Here is a 21,979-nt window from a genome sequence, read left to right on the forward strand (position 1 = left end):
GTGCAGTTATATAAATATATGTTAAATATAGGCCTATTGGTTAAAATTACGTTTTATTATTTAAATAAATTCCGGATTGCATCTTTAAAGTAAAACATCTGGTAGCCTGTGTATTTATAATGAGATTAATTATTTAATTTTTGCCATTCAATATAATGTAAATAGGTGTAGACTAGTAGACTATTACTTTTTGGGTGACGTAGGATTCGTAGATTCCCATCTTAACCCCTTTCCACTTGTGAGCAGAACCTCAGAGCAGAAGAGCAAGGACAGCCTACAGGAGAAGTGAACATGAAGAAGTTCGCCGTGTTTTTCCTTTGTGTGGTCCTGTTGACCATCACAGTGACAGGTAAGACAATTATTTAAGGCAGAAACGGAAAGATCTTTATTTTGGATTGTGCATTTTGAAATTGAATTACTATAGGCCTATATACTCTCAGCTTAAACTGAATCTAGTTTATAGCTTAATATGGTGTGATTTTCTTTGCAAATAAGTGAAAACATGCCTGTTAAACATTCTTTTGACTTGCTTTGCAAAGAAATAGAAACATGCTTGAAACATTTTGAATTTTGACTAACAAAATGGTAAATGTTTCTGAAAGTATCTTTCATTTGATTAAACAGTGACCATATATATTTAGAAAAACAAACTTAACTATCATTGAATGAAATTAATCAAACATTTGTATTTATGGCATAACACTTGCTTATGCATTCCATTCCTTTTATTTCAGTCCAAACATTCCCCCATGAAATCAATATGCAATAAGTAAAAACTGCCTTAGAAAATGTGCACATTTAAACAAAAAGAAAATGCAAAGACAAAAAGGAATAAAACAATAATTTCTGGCTAGCTTATGTTGAATGTGTTCGTGTTTTGCCACGTCGCTGTGAGCGAGAGGCAGCTGTACCACTGGCCTTGTGTTGACAGAGCCTGGTTCATTTTCACAGAAGCTCCCTCTGGCAGAGAGGAAGAGTGAGCCTGGTCTGCCTGGGGTCACGTGCTTCATGGGCCATATTCCCTGGGGAGAGGGGAGGATGAATGGGCACTTTGTTGCCTTCCCTGAATCCCCTCAAAACCCTGCCTCCTAATGCAATACTGTGTAAAAGAGAGAGACAGAGAGTCCGACTCCTCGCTCGGCTGAGACCTCTGTGCATATATCATGTGTGTGTGTGTGTGTGTGTGTGTGTGTGTGTGTGTGTGTGTGTGTGTGTGTGTGTGTGTGTGTGTGTGTGTGTGTGTGTGTGTGTGTGTGTGTGTGTGTGTGTGTGTGTGTGTGTGTGTGTGTGTGTGTGTGCGCATGCACACGTACCTGTGTGTGTACATGCATGTGCATACGTGCACTGTGCGTAAGGGCACATGAGTGCAAGTCCCCTGGGACTAAACAGACATACGACTAAACAAATCACCAAGGCGGCAAGGCCACAGCCGGTCACCCCGTCCACCCCTAAAGCCTATGCATCCCAGAGGTGTGCATGGAATTATGTTTACACAGTAAAATACTCAGGGCGGATTTAACTCTGAGAGTGTACACACATGTAACCAAACATTTGTATAGGCCTCTTAGAGTTGCTAACAGATAACAGATAAATTAATTTTAACACTGAGTGTAAAAATGCTTTCTAGAATTCATAACACTAATTGATAGACATGGTCTTAACACAGACACATTATATATGTGAACTTAACAAATGTTATGAACAAACAAGCCAGCTCATGAATAGAAAGCACATCAGGCCTGGATCAAGAAGGCTGCTTAAATTCCTCACATACTGTACATGTACTACACAGGAGTGGGGGAAATGTTTATTTTTTTCAGTCCACAGATTTAAGCAGCAAATTATTTGTGTAAAGATATATATATTTTTTCCATATCTCTGCAAGATGCTAACCCAATCATCAAGGAAAGCTTTGCCAAGCAACTTCTCCGCAGCAAGAGGCAAGAGAGGCCAAGGAAAGCCGGTCACCCTGATGAGCCAATGAGGGTACGGTTTAAAGTACAAAGAACACAGATACACTATCAGAAGTGAAGAGTACCTGTATATAGTAAAGTCCTGTGTTCTGTTTCTGTAAAAAGGAGAACACCTAAAATGTTACAACACAGCAAATTTTTCTTCCTTGCTAGTTTACATGTCTTTATTGTATCGGGTGTTTTAATTTAATTTTCAAATTCACTCACACCTTCACCCCTGTTTCTTTACCCCGGGGCCCTTTCATTATAACAATCAGAACCATAAAATTGTACGCCATTTATATTAAAGAACTAAAAGAAATAAAGGTCCTGTACCTGCGTAGTAATTCTTTATTTATGCTGTAACCAAAATGTATTGCAGACCAAAAGGAAAACACAAAACTGTTGCTTTTGTAGTTCAATTCCAATATTTTTTTATCTGACTTAAACTTAATCAACAAAAATAATAATTCTATGCAATCTATCGATTTCAAATGAAAATGTTCAAATTACAATTTTTTTCTTTGTGTATAGGCAAAGTCCTGCAACGCAAAGTCCCTTGCTTTCATGTCTCCAATGAGTCAAGTCAAAAAAGTAATTCCAAAAGTAATCTGGGAACACATCTGCAAAACAAAGACACAAAAATACAGAGCCCTCTTTTCCTTTCGTTGATGTGAGTCAAAAGTCTGTCTCGAGAGAAACCAAAAAAAATTCCAAAAATCAAGTACAGTAGGCCTAATCCATAATCCATAAATCATCAAATAAAAAGGCTGCGTTGCTCACAAAGGGAAAAATTAACCTTCAAGTGAAAGTCACGAGGCCACAGCAGATTCCCCTTTGTCCAAAATTCAGAGTTTAACCCTTAGAAATGTTCCCAGACCAAACCTTTTCAAATGGCAAAGTTTTCCAGCCCCACTACTCTGTGGTTTACCAGTAAGACACCCTAAAGGGCGAGGTCACATGCACACATGCGCCTGGGTGACAGCAGACTGCTGGGTGAGCGGTGGCGCTTTGGCATGGGGGGTCAGAACAACATATGGAATGAATTCTGTACTGGCCATATATGGAGCGTGTCTTGAGTGCAGGGTTTGATGAGGTCAGATCGACATATGGAATGTCAGAACAGGTCAGCTCCATATATGGAAATCTAAGGGTGGCAGTGGGGGAAATGTGTAAAGGGTTTGATGTGGTCTGGCCATATATATGGAGCGTGTCTTGAACATATGGAATGTCAGAAGTTAGAACAGGTCAGCTCCAAAATGGAGATCTATAAGGGTTGCAGCGGGGCAGTGTCTTGAGTGTACAGCGAACCGGCTGCCGGGCGCGGCTGCACTAACAACTTAATAACTTATGGGAGTAATAAGGGAGACATCAAATAGGAAGGACGGGTGGGGAAGGATCAGAACAATATCAGAACAGGTAAGCTGTACCAGGCCAGGAAATACATTTCCTCACAGTGTCACAGAATGTCCTCCATATCTGATTTTACTAGATTTCCCTGCTCTGTCCCTTATAGGTGTTCTCTCTCTCCTCCCCCCCCCCCCCCCCCCCCCCCTCTCTCTCTCTCACTCTCTCTCTCTCTCTAGGAACATATGCTCCACATGCAGGTTCTGGATCAGAGGGCCCAGGAGACCAATCTTGAACACTGGTTGAACCCACACTGCTACCCACGCTGTGACAGGAACTATGGATACCCACACTAGTGACAAAATACATAGGTCACTATATCCACTCAGTACAATCTATTATTTAACAGAATGTCAAATTACCCACGCACGCACACACGCACGTGCACACACACACACACACACACACACACACACACACACACACACACACACACACAATTTTAATGTATGTAATGTAACTTTATTTGGGCTATTTTTATTCTTTGGAATAACGTTTTTGAAACAATTAGAAGAAGTGAAATAGATGGAGGTATAAAGACTAATATAGCCCTATACTTTTCTTTCCACAGGAGAATGGCTTGGCCTGCGATGACCTCAAATCTTGACAAAAATCATTCAATGTTGACGACGTTAATTGTTTTTCAGTGTATATTTTTGTCAGAATACTTTCCCTTTTGACCTTCTTAAAGCCTGATTTATACTTCTATAATATTACGTAAATCATGGGCTAGATTCTACGAGCGACACCGTCATATGACGTTGCTGCCGGTGCATATATTAGGCCTATATATATGCTATGCACCATGACCATTAATAGAAACAATGGTGGAGGCCTTGAGTATATAAGCTAATAGCCATGCATGCATAAAGCATTATATGCTTATCCTTATTTTACTGCAGAAATATTAATAGACTAAATTGTTTTTAATCTTGTCACTGTGTCATATAACAGATTTATAGGCCTATTTGGCCTATGGGAAATTATACAACATTGTAAACCCTGAATAAATGTATGCACGAGTGCCGAGCTGTGATTGTATCTTTTTAGAAGTGAATTTCAGAAAAGCAATGCCCAGACGAGCATTCAGTTTGTTCATGGTTGTAATGGATGGTTCAATACGGTCGAATCGGGTCGATTGTGAAGTTTGACGATGTGATTGTGACCCCAATCCAACCTCCAGGCATTTCGCTGTTCATTCAGTTCATAGGCCTATATAGGTCTGTTTCTAAATATATGGCATTTAAAAAAAAAGGTAAACATGATGACCAACATTACATGTTAGGTCGCTATACAATCATACTTTTATTTCCCCTTTTCACAAGACAAATTACCAAAAGGGACTAAACCAAAAGATGCTGAAATGAATGATCGAATTTTCAGTCTATATCCTCCCTGCGGTGTGTATATTCAAGTCATTAGTCTATTGAGCCAAAACAACTGTTGTGGTGATCAACTGAATATAGGCCTATAGCCAGATAAGACATCCGTCGGCATTTATTATAACTGAAACCAAATACACACGAATGGGCTTAACACGACTGAACTGTGAAATTAGTTAATTGACTGTTGGTTTAGCATTATTTGGACTTCTAATATACGTATCAAAATAAGCCTAATTTGTGAGTTTAACCGATGTTCCGTCCATATAGTGCAAGTGCAATATTCCTTTACATTATGGATTATAAAATAACTTGGCTATTAAAGCTAATCCAATGTTGGGTGAGATGGCAGCTATATGCTAACGCGAGTCCGTTTTATCCGACCGAACCAATAACGTAAGCCATAAGAGGGCGAGGCTATATTGATTTATTTATTGAATACTGTATTAGACAGAAATGCAAACAGCACGGGGTATAGTCATACATTTGTGCTAAAAGTATAACCTAAAACTAAATACCGAGTATAGGCTACGTCTTATTTGCATTATGGTCCTATATATGTATTAAATTCATCAATAGCATAAAAATCCTATAGTGACATTTATTAGTTCATTATATTTGATTCCATGGCCGCTCTCACATTTTATTATTTGAGATTTCCGCACATTTAGATCTTCAGTGTAATTTTTCACTCTTCTTTTCAGCATTGAATCGTGTGTAGCCTACTATATAGCCTGCAGCCTATGCTCTGAATTAAACCTAAAAATAAAGTGAATCTGTAGTTATAAATGGTGCGTTCATTATCAGGTTGTTCATTGTTGCTCCCTGCATGCAGCACCGATGTATAGCCGACTCGGTTAGTCACGGCAGTTCAGTGGTCTGTCATCCTATACAGCCTTTTATTATTAAAAAACTAAATTCACTGAGAAATTACCAAGCCCAAATTATAAATAAAATAGCCTATCAAACTTGCATTGAATACTTCAATAGGCCTAATGTTTATAGCCTATATACAAAGCTAGGCTGAACTCAAACGTGATCTTAGGCTACCACGAAGGACATGAGGCCTGAAATATTTTTTTCTTTGTTAAAAAAAAAAGAAGTATGACATGAAAATTATAGATTTCAAAATTTGTTTAATGAAAAAATGTCTTGAAAGCAAATTAACATCTACTGTGATTATCTTGTTATATACATAAAGAACGTTATCTATATAAAAAATAGGCCTACTGTATTCATTAGAAATGTGCAGCTATAGAAAAACGCGGAACGGGTCTTGAATATTCTTTTCGAGTTAAAAATAGAACAAAGAACACATAACGGACTGTCCTACAATGCAGACTCAGTCAGACTGATAAATCGTTAGACGAAAAAGTGCTTGAAAAAAGTCAAATTAAATGAGAGACTAGTAGGCTATAAACGCTTTGTTTGGGAATAGCGCATTCATTATCAAGGCACAATAGTCTGACTCTGTTGCCAATTTGTCTTTTGAATTTCCAAAATCGAAATTGCTCCAATTAAAGTCTCAACTTTAAAATGTATATTAGCTACATTACATTTTATAGTATTTTCTGACACTCGAAAACCGACCAGTAGCATCCACAAGCGCTGTACAAAAACAATTTGCAGCAAATGACACATGCAAGTTGCAACCATTGCATTTCAACCAATGAATGTTAATTGACTTCATTTAATTTGGTCAATACATTAAATAGATGTCCAGATTTATAATATAATATATACACATTTTGTAATTTTCCTTTATACATTAGATACAAAGCTGTTAGGTTTAATCACACTATATTCTTTAGACATCAAAATGATTATGGTACAAGCTATATAAAAAAGAAAAAAGAAAAGTGACACATTGAAATGAAATAAATCATCTTTTGTCTTTGAAGAACCCTTGAGAAGTGCTGCTCTCCTTGATCGTGACGGTCAAGAAATTGGTCGTCACATCTGTGACCAGGACCTTCTCCATGTTGCTACGGGATGGCCTCCACGTCACTTCGTCCATGTCACTGATGAGTCGGGTAGGGGAGGGTCTGTCCAAGAAGCAAGGCTTTTCTGTTTGACAAAAGTCATTGGACTGACCTTGGTTCATTTTGGACAGGTGTTTGAAATGTGCAGGCACTAGGTAATTGGAGCCGTCTTTAGCCCTGCGTGTCTCTGAGCCTGTTCTGTGTTGCTGCAGACTGCGGTCTGCATAATGCTGCTGGTGCTGTGAGCTTCCGACGGAGATGGCCCTGCTGTGGGCATGGTGGTGAGGTTTATGTCTGTAACCGCGGTTCTCCTGGTGCCTGTGACCTAGTTTAAGCAGCCTCATTGCGGAGCCCCTCTCTTCGTCCCCGTGAAGCTTGGTCACTTTGTGGGGGCTGTAGCTCACCAGCTCCTCCACTCTCCTCTTGGGCGTGTCAGAGACTGATGGAGGTCTGGCGGCGGTGTCCTTGAAACGGAGCTTAGGCTTTGGCCCTCTCTTTTTGGGCATGTGAATGAATCCGTCCGGGCTCGCTTGTTGATCTGGAGGGCGAACGCGTACACTTTCGCCACGGTTGACTGTGCTGGGTGGGAAAATGGTCGGCACAACAGCCCTGAGGCCCTCTCTGGCCCTGGGGGTGACAACTGGCTCTGGACTTGAGTATGCGTTGCGCATCCCTCGGACTGCCTCACTCCTGAACTCATAAGACTTGGCTTTAGCTTTAGCCTGTGCCTGGGGAAAACAAATTAAATATTAGACAATACAAATACCATTTGTCATTTTAATACTTTGTTGGTTCACTTAATAATTGGTAATTAACTGCTTTCATATCCTGAAAGTCATAACCAGTTTCAAGATAAATATCAAGAACCTGGATGCTTATAATGAAATTCCACGTTTTATAAACAACCATCACTACTCCTTCTCAAGGACCCATTAAGAATCTAAATATTTATTCCGTTTAGTTCACGTCTGGTATTGCAACAATCAGATCTATTTTAGTGCATCATTTTAGTGCATAATTCAATAAATAAAAAATACCCGACTACAAAACAAACAGGACATTAACAGAGCATCTCTTCGTGGAGGACTACAGACATGATATAGGCTATTTAAGAATAAGACGATATTCCTACTAAGCTTTTGCTGAGTGCCAACAGCCATCGGTCAGATTTGACAGATAAAGACCGAAATACAAAAGGTTGAATAGAATAGGTAAGACTGATTAGCATGATGAAGCACGTTCATGCATGGAACATTTAATGGAGCATGAAGCGTTGTCAATTTGCAGCATTGCAGGTGCATTAAGGGAACAAAACCATAAGTAACCCGAATGCATGTGTAACCCGAATGAGTGATTGAAATTATTGGGTGAAAATTGGATTTATTTATATTTCTACAGCAAGTCGTGCCTTATGTCGCCTAAAACGTACCTTGAGCAAGAACGTCTTCGGTTTCGGTCCCCTCTTTTTGGGCCCGTACAGTTCCCTTTCGCGCTCCCTACGAAATGATCAAAACACACCCATGGTTAAGTCAGTGTCAAAACGAGACACACATTTAAAAAAAAAAGTGTCGTCCGCCTGAACTGAAGGCCAGTCATCTTTACCTCTCCTCGAAAGCGACGAATAGACGCGAGTCCAGGATATTCTCCTCGGGTTCCCAGGTGCTGTATCTGTGGAAGAGAAACGTGAAGAGTTTCACGGTTCACTGGCCGATGCACTGGAAAAACAAGAGCGCACACTCGGCCACACACTACCTCAATGGCCCTATAGCGCTAGCTTGCAAGCTAACCATTTCCAGCGTGCTGCGATGACTTTGCCACTAATCCAGAAACCTTGCTAGCCTTTAGCGAGCTAACGAAATACACAGCTGAAGAGACAGACACTCCAGACGCATAAAATGCGAAGTCCGGGTTATGTAAATGATACAGAATATGTAAGCGGACTTACTTGGGAGACCAGCCCTTCCATTTCACCAGATATTCCAATCGACCCTGCATGCCATCGGAAATAGAAACAACACTTGGTTAGCAGGCAAAGTGTGGTTGCTGGTGGTGCATTAAATACAGCAAAACGGTGCGATCGGCCTCGCACTCACCCTCCTGATCCGCCGTTTGATGATGGATTCTGCGGCGAACACCCGCTCCCCGACGGCGGACAGCTCCATGTTTACTCCGTCCTGTCTGTCTGTCTACCGTTAGCCTGCTGAACGCTAGCTGGCTGCTGGAAAGAGATTTTTCTCTCCAGCCCTCTTCTTACTCTCGCTCGCTGACTGAATTCCCGGCAGACCATAATACTCTTGAACTGAGACGACGTCATCACATTTTTTACAGCGTTGCTAGGGAACCACCGTCGGTGGAACCATTTGCGGAGCGCTCATTGGTTCAGGCGTCGCTACATGCTCGGAGTTGCTAAGTGAGGAGGAGGAGCCACTGCCTGGACTGGAGGAAAATGGTGGCTTCTTTCGCGCAATATTCAGAGATTTTCCAAAACAAGTCATCGTCAAAAAGAGCACATGTGACATTTTCCGTCAAGAGTGACTTTTGAAAACACGAGGCCTGTCTGTTTTTTTTTTTGTTTTTTTTTAATCGGCTAAATCGAGAGGGTTGGCAGAGAGGTTTACACATTAGGCTGCATCATGCATGTGGATGTCGGGTTTTATTGTCACATGCACTCACTATATTTCAGAAACCCCCATAAAACGACAGCGAGCATACATTTCAGTTCACATAAATCAATTCGTACACAAGGCCCAAAGCACCAGTATAGGCCATTTGTTAGTGACTCGCATTTAAACCACTCTTATACCCCCGTATAGGCCTATATATAACCGAGTGCGTGCATGTGGTATAGAATAGATTAACCTTGACATCGAGATTTGAATCACAAATGTCAATGACTTCTAGGCTAACCTAAATCTAGACGGGATGGTTTTAAACACCCGCCGCCGCAATGTATTTATTTCAAATGCCCGCGCAACTATTTGGCTAAATGCATGGTTTAGGCTCATCAAGGTTCAGTCAGGGGCCATGCAGGGCAAAACTGAAGGCTATTATTAGAATAGCTATAGTCTATTAGCGGGATACATAAATTATACTGAAATAGCGTTCCGTGGTGCGTTCATAAAAGTCGGCACAAATAGCACAAATAGCTTATGACCTTTGAGAAAGTTATAGGCATATATTTGAGTTTTTAGGCCTAGGCACTAGGCTCATCCGTACAGTTTTTTAATATAGACTACAAGATGTGTTTGTGGAAAACCCGCAGTTCAGGCAGGATGCAAAGGTGGAGTGTACAAGCCTAATGCTGCATGCATTAGCTGTCCCCTATATATGATACGGTACGGGCCATGAGCAGATTAAGGGCGTTAGTCTGCCTGCATGTGTGGTCTCTTTGCTTTAGCGGTTAGCCCAGTTATTATTATTATTATTAGTATGTTATGGAAGACTATAATTCTATTCATTCATTCATGTAGCCTATTAACTTGTTGTATCAGGACGATCAGCATTGACAGATCATCAAATTAATAACATTTTCGGCCAAATAGTCGCAAAGCCAAAGCGGCTTAACCTTGAAGTTTGCACGTCCGCCTAGGCTATAGCAAAATGTACCAACGAGGAATATATATAATAACCAATAAATAAATCATCCCTGCTCGGAATGTGCATGCCTACAAAATACATTTTTAAAAAGCGGGGGCGAGATGGAAGTGGAGCGACCGTATACCTGTTACCATTTATCAATCCCGACCTAACATGACATGAATCACTTTTGTTTACAAATCATAAAGGCTCATGCTCATGGCTTAATCACCAGTGATAAAAGCAATTATAATTAGATTATTCAAATCACAGAAAAAGCATACAATTTAGAACAAAATAAGAGGAAGATCTTAAAATGATATGGGTCAATATTGTATATAGCCAAATTTAAAATCCTATATATTAATACTATTACTAGAACAATGCGGGGCGAACTGCAGCGTCTCACTGCATAATTAGACAAGTAATGCAAGCTACGATAAAGTTCTTAAATTGAATAGGCCTATTTCCACCTATTTCCACCGTTCATTTGGCAGACACGTGGGAAGACAGAACATGTGATATAGCAGCCTGGCCTGCAGCCTATACAGGAACACACCGTAAATGATGAATTATTAATTACAAGCATTTTAAAAAGACAATTCGTGCCTACAAAGCCAAAGTGCAATAACTAGGCTATACGTTTTTGGACACACCGATTTATTTGCATGGGTATCCCAAAGGTCAAATTAGCCTTTGTGGTTTTGGGGGTAAACAACATATTTACAATTAATGTAACAGGCAATCACTTATTTCCCGATCTATCTGTTTTAATTGAAGCCGTCATTATTCCTCTGACTTAATATTTATAATTATTATTATAACAGATTCATAGCTAACCTATAACGGTAGTTTCTTTATTTTAGTGGCGTATCGGCTATAGTGCGCTCGCAGGTTTTGTGAGGAAAAAAATCCGTTTACATTGATTGCATTGAAAGAATAGAAATATTTTAAAAGCTATTAATTTAAACGTTTCCCAGCAGACTCGCTCCCTTATAGGCTATTCTGAATTGATATGTTTATTAAGACATAGCCTATAGCCTATTGGACCAACAATAGATTTAATTAATGCGTCACAATCAAATATCGCCTAGTTTTTAAGAGAGGAACTAATGAACGGGGGAAAAACAGTTTTATTTACTCACGAAAGTCACGATGTATGCAGGCTGGCATAACATGCCTATACATCTTCTTGCTAATCCAATTCATCAAAAACCTTTGTTTCAATTTAAGAAGTGTTAAGTTAAGTTAATAATACGTTACAACAGACAACAATACATTGAAAAGTAATGGTAATTAATTTCAAGCGGAACCATGGACCACAGTGGCCGCGGGAAGATGTTTATAGTAGGAGGTGCTGAACGTTTAGCAGGGGGTATAGTCTACTCCAGCCCCCCCCCCCCCCCCCCCCCCCCCCAGCAGCCCTACTTCCCTTAAGTCACCTCGTGCTGTTTACATTTCTATGTCTAATAAAATGTTCAATCAGTCAATCAATGCTGGACAGATAAAGAAGCAGAGGTCTTATTGAATACAGGTCGGATGTTTTCTCAGTTGGTGTTGCTTCAGCGCTGCCATGATGTCAGAAGAAAGAACTGTAGCATTTTCGGTCTTTTCTCCACAGTATATATTTTTTCCATAAACAAACACTAGCCTATATATAGTGACTATAGGCTAATGTTAATAAAATGTACTGTCTGCACCATGCACTACCACACTGATGATGATGAGGGCTTCGCAGTCAGCGTGGACGCGATTGGTCTCGACGCGCCTGCAGTGCAGCAGCGCAGCTCCAGTGTGTGGGAGCGCGGTGGACCTGATACAAGATTATTGGTTCACTTGTATCTGGGCAACCGCCAGGGGAAACCAAACGGTGATTCCAACTGCAGGGACATCAGGGAAGAAAGGCTCCTTTTAACATTAGGAGGGGGAGTTTTTATGGCAAGGACATAAAACATCATGTGCATTTGACCTGCACGGACCCCCATCTGAAAATATTTTGTGCCAAGGAACCCCCATTTCAAAAGTATTCAACATTGTTACGAATTGTCTAAAAAGATCTAAAGGCTCTTGATATCTACAAGATCATAACACATTTTGGAGACCCCCGAACCCCCCCCCCCCCCCCCCCCCCAACTGCCCCAAGGACCCCTGGGGGTCTCCGGACTCCACTTTGAGAACTTGGTCCTCCTCCCATATCCATTTTGGCAGGGGAATCAATTTGACATACATGCCTTTTGACATGACCGTTAATTGGATAGACGACATAAAACGTATACGTTTTATGTCGTCAATCGTCCGATGAATGCACTTATAACGCATCCATCTGAAGTAGGCTGATGTATTTTATTTATTTAAACCGAGCATATAACGAGAAGGACGAAATGTTAGGCCTATAACGAGCCGAGATGTTATGCTATAATAGGTCTATTTGGTTAAGACCATCATGTGTTTACATTATTTCAAAACGTATATAGTTATTTATAGGCCACTTTAGTTGACCTGGCTATTCCTGTTGGAAAACAACCGGAGTCTGACTGCAGTATCATGACATATATTATATGTCAGAGTAATTTGTGGGTATAGCTGTTATAAGCTGTCCATGTACAGTAGCCTACATCTAAGTCTGTGTACTTGAACTTGAGATAGTGTACTTGATATGTACACATTGTGTATACTATACTTTAATAGATATAGGCTACGAGAGACATCTCAGCGCTATAGTATAAGGTCAGCCTAGCTGTATTAGTCATTATCATGTCACGTTTCTATATGTCTCATTATACTCTCATATCATATCTTGTTATCACGTCATTATGATCCAGTACCATATATGTTCCTGTTTGTGTAATAAACTTTATGAACCTTTAGCGTGATACTGTCTCGTGTCGCGTTATTGTTCTCCTGGGCCCGCCGCGGCAGTCGCCGTACCAAAGGAATATTTCAACTGAATTATCACATGACACCACCCAGCCTGCACACACTACCAGTCTGTCAGAACCAGACGAGGGTCCAGTTTAGAGATTACATATAGCTATAGTCTTAATACACATACATTCCAACACCAGCGTCAACTTGTCTTAATGTGTGTTATACTGACATGTGGCGGTGTCGGTGCTGTGGTCTTTATACTTGATGAAACCAACAACACATTATTATTATTATTATTATTAAGAATCATATTTTCTGTGTTATAGCCACAAGCAACAAATTCAACCAATAGAGTGAAACAAGCATTATTAAATTTACAGTTTGGCCTATGCCATGTTTCAATGCATGAAAATGCTATTTAATAATTGCTTTTCTGCCCATGTATAGGCCTACCTGTAATAGGCCTATACAGCGTTTAGTAAATATTATTCGTATATGATCAATAATTCAAATCATAATGGCGAGATAAACCTATATTTTCAGAACGAAAGTTAAGTCTATGGACATTTCTGTCAAGTTTGTTGCCGATGAGCGACCCAACGCGCAAATAAAATAACAATAATAACGAATTGGTAATCATTTCGCCTCATAAGTTATTGTAATTTCCTGAAACATTAGCGCCACTGTAATGTGTCCGTGCACTGAGTGCATGCAGCTTGAAGGCGTTTCAAAGAGGCGCGAATCGCGCGATTGAAAAGAAACTGGATCGAGAGGACAGCCATTTTCTCAGTCGATCTCACATTAACGCATACCGAAAGCACTTTGATTCGCTGCATGCAGCAGAGAAAATGGTGAGAGCTCGAGCCACAGCAGCGATTTGGCTACTATAGCCTATATAACATTATAGGGAAATATAGGCTAAAGCCGCTATAATAAGAGTTTTAAATGCATGCATGCGCAATCTTTGCATTCTATATTTTTGCTTTTTGTCAGACTAATGCACCATACGCGCACGGAGTTTTAGGCTAGGCTATACTTGTTAAATAATGCGACCTATAGATCATGTCTTTTTACAGAAAAAAGTGTCAAGATCTCTTGGAATGTTAGTGGTTATTGACAAGGGGGAATATAATAAATATAGCTAAGAAAATTTGCATTGTCAATAGCCTATTAGAAATGGCTTGGTTGCCTTTAAGTTCCCATTGGGAAATGGGATCATTAAATCATCATTAAATCAGTAACTGTACATATAAGTCACAGACAATCGTCACAACAAATAATTAAAGAATGACACTCCTCCATCTTTTCAATGCTCAGGTTGCAAACGCCTTGTAGACATCACATAACCTGCTATACTGTATAGGCTAAACAGGCACTGTCACTTCATTCGCCTAAGATAAATATATTCAAAAGCTACAGAACTAGACTATATGCAGCCTACTATATGTAGCCTACTATGCAGTTATGTTTCTCATTACAGAATAAAGCTATATATGTCGGCATTTCGGTAATGTTGTATTTCAGTATTCATCCACAGCTGACAGATTCGAATGCTTCTCACAATGCGTTTAACAGCATACTGACCCGAGTTTGTGAAATGCATTTAAGGTGCACATGACTTCATGTTGTTCCTCTTATACTTAATACGAATATTGCCCTGCACGGTCGGCTTCAAGCAGGTCTCGTGACGTGATATATATCGGTCCATTTGCCCATAGTTCAGCAGTGAACAGTGAACGAAGTATACATTTTCAGTGCGCGTTGCAAATTGCATCCTATCAGGAGTAGGCCTGGCCTATACCTTATCATTTCCAATTGTAGTGTTCCATTTTCAAAATTGTCTTCTAATTTATTTGTGCTTTACTTCCAAATTCGCTTTCCTGTACCATAATAGGGCATGTGGTTTTGGCAACCAGCACATCTTTCAGCATGCCGTAGAAACCTCTTCTGCATGAGAAGCCGTTTTATAGCCCATTAAAATCCCATGACAATTGCGAATTTTGTATGAGACAGGTATATGATCAAGTATTGTAATACAACAAAGGTATAGCTGTGCATTAAACCACTTATTGTAAACATTTTTTATTGTAAAACTTATCTCCAGAAGCTTTTCAATGTCTGAACACAAAACAATCAAATTGCCTCATAGATCACCTTCTTAAAGAGAAAATAAAATCCATCTCCAGACCATGATAGGTCTTCATAATAACGGCACATTAAGAAGAAGCTGTGTGACATTAAGGGCTTTGGTAGGCCCAATGTGTGCTTGCAATACCAATACAGTTGTCTTGCATGTTATTGTTAGCACAAAGGATGTTACAGTTCCATTTGACACCTTAGCATAATTCTTTATGAAAAAAACACAACAAAACATGTAGTCATACACTTCTCATGTAATCGAATGGCATGTAATCTCCCCATCTCGGAGGGTCTAATTGAGAGAATATACATTTACACTCACTGTTCAATAATAAACAGAGATAAGCAGAAATTAATACATACACATTTAAATTACAATTATACGTTTTCAGGATGGAAGAGATGGACAGTAAGCTTATACTAAAGTATTTCTGATACTCTGAAATACCAATCCTGTTGCCCACAACAAAACAGAGGCAACAGTTGCATTTGTCTTGTGCTCCATATCAGGTCTTGAATCCATCACTGATAATCATTCATTTGTAAAATCAAAATGACAGGCCTAGCGGCTTACCCCCTAATTTATACTCCATCATACAATGAATTTCAGATCTTTCCTATATGACAGTTGTACGACAAAATATAATCAGGCTTTTCATTTACTTATTTGCTTGTGTAAGCAAGCCTAATGACGAGACCTGTCCTATAGATTATACAAATACATACTAACTTGGATCAATCAAATTTGGGCATCTGTTCTCTCTCTCCCCACACACACACACACACACACACACACAGTGTAATTTACCATTTTTCAGTATATTTCTCTTCCTTACATAACTTCAATACACACACACACACACACACACACACACACACACAAGTGTTGACAGTTAAGTATAAATCAAAACAGATCTAAATCCATAGAAAATGTGAGAGATTATTTACACACAACATTAAGTGCTTCTTCGATGAGCCCTGACACTATGGTCAATTAACATTTTCTAATTTGTTTTTTAAACTCAATTTGAAATAGCTGAAATTAGATACTGCATACGATTAAATCTCAAGAATAATAACAGCCAAAGCTTATAAGAAATAATAGCATTACGCGGAATAAGGTTTTCAAAATTAATTAATTCTGGAAAACCACAAGGGCTCCTTTGTACATTCAAGCAGCAGAAAATATCAATATAATTCGTATACATTTTCTTCAACTTCACACAGACGTTACTGTGTTGGGATCATCTTCACTATACCGTTACATATTCCTTAAATGTAACCGTGAGGCAATTTGTGGTAATGTCTGTGATGATTATATTCCCAAGAAAAGGCTTGAAAACAGGAAATGTCTCCTCCTTTGCCTGTTTTGTGTCAGAAGACACCACTTCCCCTACCTTTTCATTATGATCAATGGCATGCATTTCATTCTGCACTTGCATTCGTGTCTTAGCTTTTGCTTGCGTTTCAGGCCGTTTTTGCGTTTCATCTTGCCTTTGCGTTTCAGTCCGTGTCACAGTGGGTGCTACAGTCTCAGGTTTGGACTTGACGATACTCAAGTCCATGGGCTCCACTTGGTCAGCATACATATAGTCCTGTGGTCCATGCTGGCTCTGGTGTCCATTTAGATCCATGCTGATGCTTGGGGGGGGTGAAGACACTGCGTTAGGTGCACTGATGCTCCTGGAGCTCAGAAACCTTTTAGCATCAGCATGGTCCTCATTGTCTGCTTCAGAGAGGTGCCGTTTGAGTGCTGGACGCACCGTCTGCGTTCCTTTGGGCGCCAGCAGGGAAGAAACGTCTGTATCCAAAGTCACAGAGACCAGATTAGGCTTTGTTTTTTGATCTAAATGCAGATTCACTGGGAGCTGCTTTTGCCCCCCGACCTCTGAACGTTTATCCTGTTCTGTCACAGTTGGATCCAATTTAGGAGATTGTGCCTTCTCTGGACAATTTCCATTATATCCAGAATGAGGAATATTTGGTTCATCACTCTGGTTTTTAATCATCCCATTGACAAGGCCCAGTTTCTTGACAAGCTTCATCTTTTCAAGGTGATTGTCCATACCGCCGTCGTTTTCCAGCGGCGGCTTGTCAGCAGTTTCAGAATCTCCATTCTTAATCCTAGCCGCCTGCATTCCATTCTCCATGTACTTGCTCATGACAATTACAATCCTTCCGTTCTTGTTTTTGTTCTTAACTATTTTAAGCTTGTTGCCACCGACACCGTTGGGCAGTGGCAGAGCCTCCGGTTTAGCAGCGTCCTTTGATTGCTCAGGTTCAATGTGGCAATTGAGGTCCGCTGGTAGCTTCTTCAGCTCCATTGTAATATCCTTGACCTTGGTCAGACAACCTGAATCTTTGTCTCTGACCCATTTTTGCTGCAGGGCTGGAGGAAGGTTCCAGCCCTGGTTAGCCACCTCTCTGGGCTTGGGGAACGGAGGCTCGTACATCTTTAGGTCCGGCTGGTAGTGGTGATGTTTCTTGCTGTTGAGCTGGTAGTAGAACTTCTTCTTGCCATGGGTCTGCTGCTCGGCCTCGCGCTCCTTGCACAGAGGCTGGTACTGGTGGTGCTTCTTGCTGTTCATCTGGTACTGTTGAGTCAGGGAATCTGCCGTCTGGTTTGGGCTGGCCTTCTGGCAGTCTTCTTCTCCCATAGACACTCCGTGAAGGTCAGACAGAATGCTGGATCGCCTCGCGAAGGACGGGACCTTTGGACACAAAATGTCCAATATTGATTAGACATTAATAAATGGTCATAAGCTGTATTTGGAATATACACAATATAATTTAATTGATTCGAACAATTAAACAATTGCAGGACCCATAATGGCATAATCCCAGATTATCTCTATTTAATATGCGCGTAAAATGGTCATACAAGATAATTTAGCAACCAAAATAAGCCTTCAGTTATTTATCGATCTGCCAATGTTGGAACGAAAGTATAGCTCAGTGGGGGCCCATGCAAAGTATATTCAATACACTTTGGTTGGTATAGAAAGGGGCTTTTACAGCAGTGTATTCCAGGGGAATTCATCCATGCTACAGTTAGTGTGTCCCTTTCAGCCACTGGCACAGCCATAAGTGTGACATTTCAAAGTGGGCCCTGTGGCTGTGACCTCAGCACAGAGGAATGCCACTGGCTGCTTTGTGTCCCATCACCGACTTTATCCCATGTGTTACCACCAACACCCTCCTGAGAGGAACAAACAGTCCTCTGAGGGGTTCCCCTGGCCTTTTGGATTTGTGATTGATGCGCTACATGTACTATTATTCACGGTCATTCAGCCACAACTGGTAGCTCAGAGGATTTCTACCTTTAGAAATAAATACAGTTTAGCATCACTAGATTTGGTAGTTTCTATATTGTCATATTTTACATGGTAAGCATCCTACAAGTAAAAAACAAACATACTAAAGAAACAAAGCCTCTCCAATAGTAGTAATGATAATTAATTTATTTATATAGCACATTTCTAGACAAAGTCACAAAGTGCTTTACATCAAAAGAGTAGTAGTAGACACCAAATTAAAAGGAAAAGAGGGTGCTAATGGGTTCTCAGATTGGGGCAATAGCAATGCTGCTTGTTTGAAATTCAACCTTTTTGCCAACTGCATTAAATATGTACAATAACATCATCCCACAAAGAGATGACCCAATTACTAGATAGCAAAAGATAGGCATTTAGAAACTAAAATATAAACATTCATTTCCTATTACACCCTGGGAATATGAGAGAATGCATAAAAATAGAAATGCTGAAGAAACAAGCACGTTGTAGTATATATTTAGTGTCATACAGTTTGGTTTTCAAGAATAGTCACATGGTGATATCTAGAGGATTTCCTTACCTGAACCAGTAGGTGCTTGGGTTTAGGACCTCTTTTTCGATATCCGACCAACTGCTCTTGTCTTTCCCTGCAGAACCAAAAACAAACAATTTAATGACTGAAATCCTCCTGCTGCTACATGGAAACACAATGTAATGGGTTGAGTTCAAGTTAAAGTTATTTCTAAATCAGATGTCACAGGCTGGACTAAAATGACTCATTTTTAATCTCACACTGGGCAAATATATGTCAAATGCCAGCTTGAGACCTAATTATTTTCCACCTTTGCTACTACTCAGAGAAGGTCACCAAACACCGAACCAACTGGAGAAAGTTCATGAATTACCTATATGCTCCCCAAAAAGCAAAGGGTTTAAGTCAAATTTGCTGCTACAAAATGTACCATTAATTATACTGTTTACTTAATACTTAGTTGAACATCTGCATGCCTATTCTTGGCCATGCCAATCACAGCAGATCTACAAGCTTACGACACGTTTGGAGCTTGAAGATGCACTGTTTTTGGCAAAGAGAGGTGTAGAGATGGAAAAAAGCAGTCCAAGTACACTTGCAACTCATGTCAGTTTTACTTGATTAACTAATTTCATGTTAGCGTATGTATCTATACGTGGTAGAAGATACAAGCCAAGGCCTTTCCTTGGCTTCATGGCAAGTGTTTCTCACAGGCAGTAACTCAATACCACAGACAGGAGTGATGTCAGTCCCCTCCCCCTCCCTCCTCCCTCACATCTAATTACAATGACGACTCAGTGTATTTTCATAGCCTGGCATTCAGACGATTTGGCTCCCCAGAGAGACGTGCAATTAGTTTCAATAAAATATCTCCCCTTTAGAGAGAGGTAATTGCAAAAACAGATGCAGAGTGTGGTCAACGTTTTGCTTTAACGTGTGACCTACCACTAGAAGGTTGTTGTGAGGAGACCCATAAGGAGGGTGAGAGAATAACCAGTGCTGGTTTCATTTACCGTGTCCTTCGTATAAAAAGGTGTCTGGCCTATCTCTCAATGAAACATCTAGCAACAGCCTTGCAGCTAACACAACCAAGGTAGCCCACATTAAAAAGGCTTTGTGCTTCTGCTGCTACAATTAGATTTCCAGAGGAAGTTATTTTGGTATGGTATCATGTTCTTTTGAGACAGCATATATACTTCTGATTTGAAACGGCAATTACAGTTTGGTTTCCTGGTCAAGGAAAGGAGCAAAGTACATGTTCATGAAGAAAATATTTCAGCCATGTCCTAAAGAAAAGATAACAAAGATAAGATGCACTATTCTTTTTTTTTTTTAAAGTGGTGTCAATACTTTTTTTAACAACAACATTGGTGATGGCCTTCACAATCAAGTGCAAGCTCACACAGGTGTGTTCTTTGATTATTGTTGTTCATTTTATCTCAGGTAGGTAACTTCACTTCAATGTGTGTACAGAATAACTGTTATATGCTATCAATTCAACTAACTAATTGATGATCATAATATGGCAATTTGGGATCAACCTTTCTTTCTTGCATCTGGATCATCATAATGTGTCAACCTTTGAACTCACCTGTCTTTGAAAGCATCAAGGAGTCTTGGATCCAGAATGTTGTCCTCTGGCTCCCATGTGTTGTATCTGCTCAGAGTCAGAGAAGACAGGTCGAGAGAGATTAACGATTATTACCAAATAGCTCACAAGTATTACAATTATTGTCAACAGCGAAAAGCAAAGGATCATTCATACTGTAAGGGAAATTCACAAGTAACTTTTACGAAATGTAGAGTTTAGAAGGTGGAGTGGGGCTGTAGAACAAGTGACTGCCCCCTTTCGACACTGCATTCTATCAACACACGGACATGTCTCAAACGGACGGTTAATATTCAGTTCGCCCTTGAAACGTTTGGGATTCTAAACATTCTAAAGCCAAATCGATCATGATCGAGGTAGTGGTCGCGCAGCTAAGCGCGCAAAACACACACACACACACACACACACACACACACACACACACACACACACACACACACACGAGGGCGACTTACTTAGGAGACCATCCTCGCCACTTGACCAGGTATTCAGTCCTCCCCTGCAAAATATAAACATACTTTGAGTTTGATACGCAGTAAATTCAATCGAGAAAACTCATGTTTATGATGGCAAAGGAGACACGGTCTTTGTGACGAGCCTCTTCTGAGTGTACAGCTAACGAATGGCCCGGTGTTTAGTTTGAGGCGTTCAAAGCATAGACTGTAAAAAAGGGAAAGCACACAAACCTTCCGGCTCCGTTTCTTCTCGATGCTTTCCACCGCAAAGACATGTTCTCCCGCGGCGGGCAGCTCCATTTTTCGGTCGCTGGTGGTGGGGTAATAATAATGCCTTGTTTTTCGCAGTCGTTCACGCGGCGTTTTTATCTTCTTAATATCTCCCCGGCTGTGCCCGAGCTCGTTTCTAGTATTGTGATCATCGATAGCTAACCGCTAGAAGAGTCCCCCGGCCCCTATATGTCCGCTCACTCCCGTTTCGGGATCGTTTGGCAGGAGACAGTCAGTGACACCGAGACCACGGCTTTTGAGAGCTCCGTCCCGAGTTGAGGCTGCAGCACCACACACAGAACACTTCATGCAAATAGCCATTGATGTGACGTCGGCCTGGAGGCGGGGACTCGCTCAGCATTCGTCGTACGACGGTGTCGCCCGGCGAAAACAGCAGACCTACAAGCTCAGAACGCATTGGGAGCCCGACGCGCTCTGAGCTTGTTGATCTGTTATTTTCGGAAAAGAAGCATAATGTGTAGATCGAGACTAACTCAACTGCAAGAGGGTGCTATGAAAGACTGGACTGTCT

The 21,979-nt window shown here is 40.5% G+C and overlaps 3 protein-coding genes across 4 annotated transcripts; 1 reads left to right on the forward strand and 2 right to left on the reverse strand.

Moving 5' to 3' along the window:
- Positions 1-246: 246 nt before the first annotated feature.
- Positions 247-4,383, forward strand: cUnh17orf67 (chromosome Un C17orf67 homolog). Its single transcript, XM_083765016.1, has 4 exons — positions 247-349; positions 1,886-1,986; positions 3,539-3,670; positions 3,931-4,383. Exons 1-3 carry the CDS (start codon positions 292-294, stop codon positions 3,653-3,655), a joined length of 276 nt encoding a protein of 91 aa, XP_083621142.1. The 5' UTR covers positions 247-291; the 3' UTR covers positions 3,656-3,670; positions 3,931-4,383.
- A 1,492-nt stretch (positions 4,384-5,875) lies between these two features.
- Positions 5,876-8,983, reverse strand: cbx8b (chromobox homolog 8b). The gene is made up of 5 exons (XM_083765114.1): positions 8,817-8,983; positions 8,669-8,712; positions 8,326-8,391; positions 8,153-8,219; positions 5,876-7,451 (listed from the first exon to the last, which is right to left on the reverse strand). Exons 1-5 carry the CDS (start codon positions 8,883-8,885, stop codon positions 6,624-6,626), a joined length of 1,074 nt encoding a protein of 357 aa, XP_083621240.1. The 5' UTR covers positions 8,886-8,983; the 3' UTR covers positions 5,876-6,623.
- A 7,576-nt stretch (positions 8,984-16,559) lies between these two features.
- Positions 16,560-21,736, reverse strand: LOC310859267 (E3 SUMO-protein ligase CBX4-like; the record flags this gene model as incomplete). 2 transcript variants are annotated; one of them, XM_083765682.1, is made up of 5 exons in its annotated part: positions 21,409-21,736; positions 21,178-21,221; positions 20,705-20,770; positions 19,162-19,228; positions 16,560-18,017 (listed from the first exon to the last, which is right to left on the reverse strand). In XM_083765682.1, exons 1-5 carry the CDS (start codon positions 21,475-21,477, stop codon positions 16,560-16,562), a joined length of 1,704 nt encoding a protein of 567 aa, XP_083621808.1. In that variant the 5' UTR covers positions 21,478-21,736. The 2 variants fall into 2 exon arrangements, with proteins under 2 accessions (XP_083621808.1, XP_083621809.1); XM_083765683.1 differs by lacking the exon at positions 21,178-21,221.
- Between the last annotated feature and the right edge of the window lie 243 nt (positions 21,737-21,979).

Source organism: Protomyctophum parallelum (genome assembly GCF_964188405.1).
Source record: "Protomyctophum parallelum genome assembly, chromosome: 5".
NCBI lineage: Eukaryota > Metazoa > Chordata > Actinopteri > Myctophiformes > Myctophidae > Protomyctophum > Protomyctophum parallelum.

What these genes read in the sequence shown, in the direction of transcription:
- cUnh17orf67 (XM_083765016.1), top strand. Translation starts at nt 292, where the DNA reads ATGAAGAAGTTCGCCGTGTTTTTCCTTTGTGTGGTCCTGTTGACCATC. An exon ending in GTTGACCATCACAGTGACAG is followed by an intron (nt 350 to 1,885) that starts GTAAGACAATTA and finishes TATCTCTGCAAG; the next exon opens with ATGCTAACCCAATCATCAAG. An exon ending in ACCCTGATGAGCCAATGAGG is followed by an intron (nt 1,987 to 3,538) that starts GTACGGTTTAAA and finishes CTCTCTCTCTAG; the next exon opens with GAACATATGCTCCACATGCA.
- cbx8b (XM_083765114.1), bottom strand. Translation starts at nt 8,885, where the DNA reads ATGGAGCTGTCCGCCGTCGGGGAGCGGGTGTTCGCCGCAGAATCCATC. An exon ending in TCAAACGGCGGATCAGGAGG is followed by an intron (nt 8,713 to 8,816) that starts GTGAGTGCGAGG and finishes GATGGCATGCAG; the next exon opens with GGTCGATTGGAATATCTGGT. An exon ending in TTCGTCGCTTTCGAGGAGAG is followed by an intron (nt 8,220 to 8,325) that starts GTAAAGATGACT and finishes ATCATTTCGTAG; the next exon opens with GGAGCGCGAAAGGGAACTGT.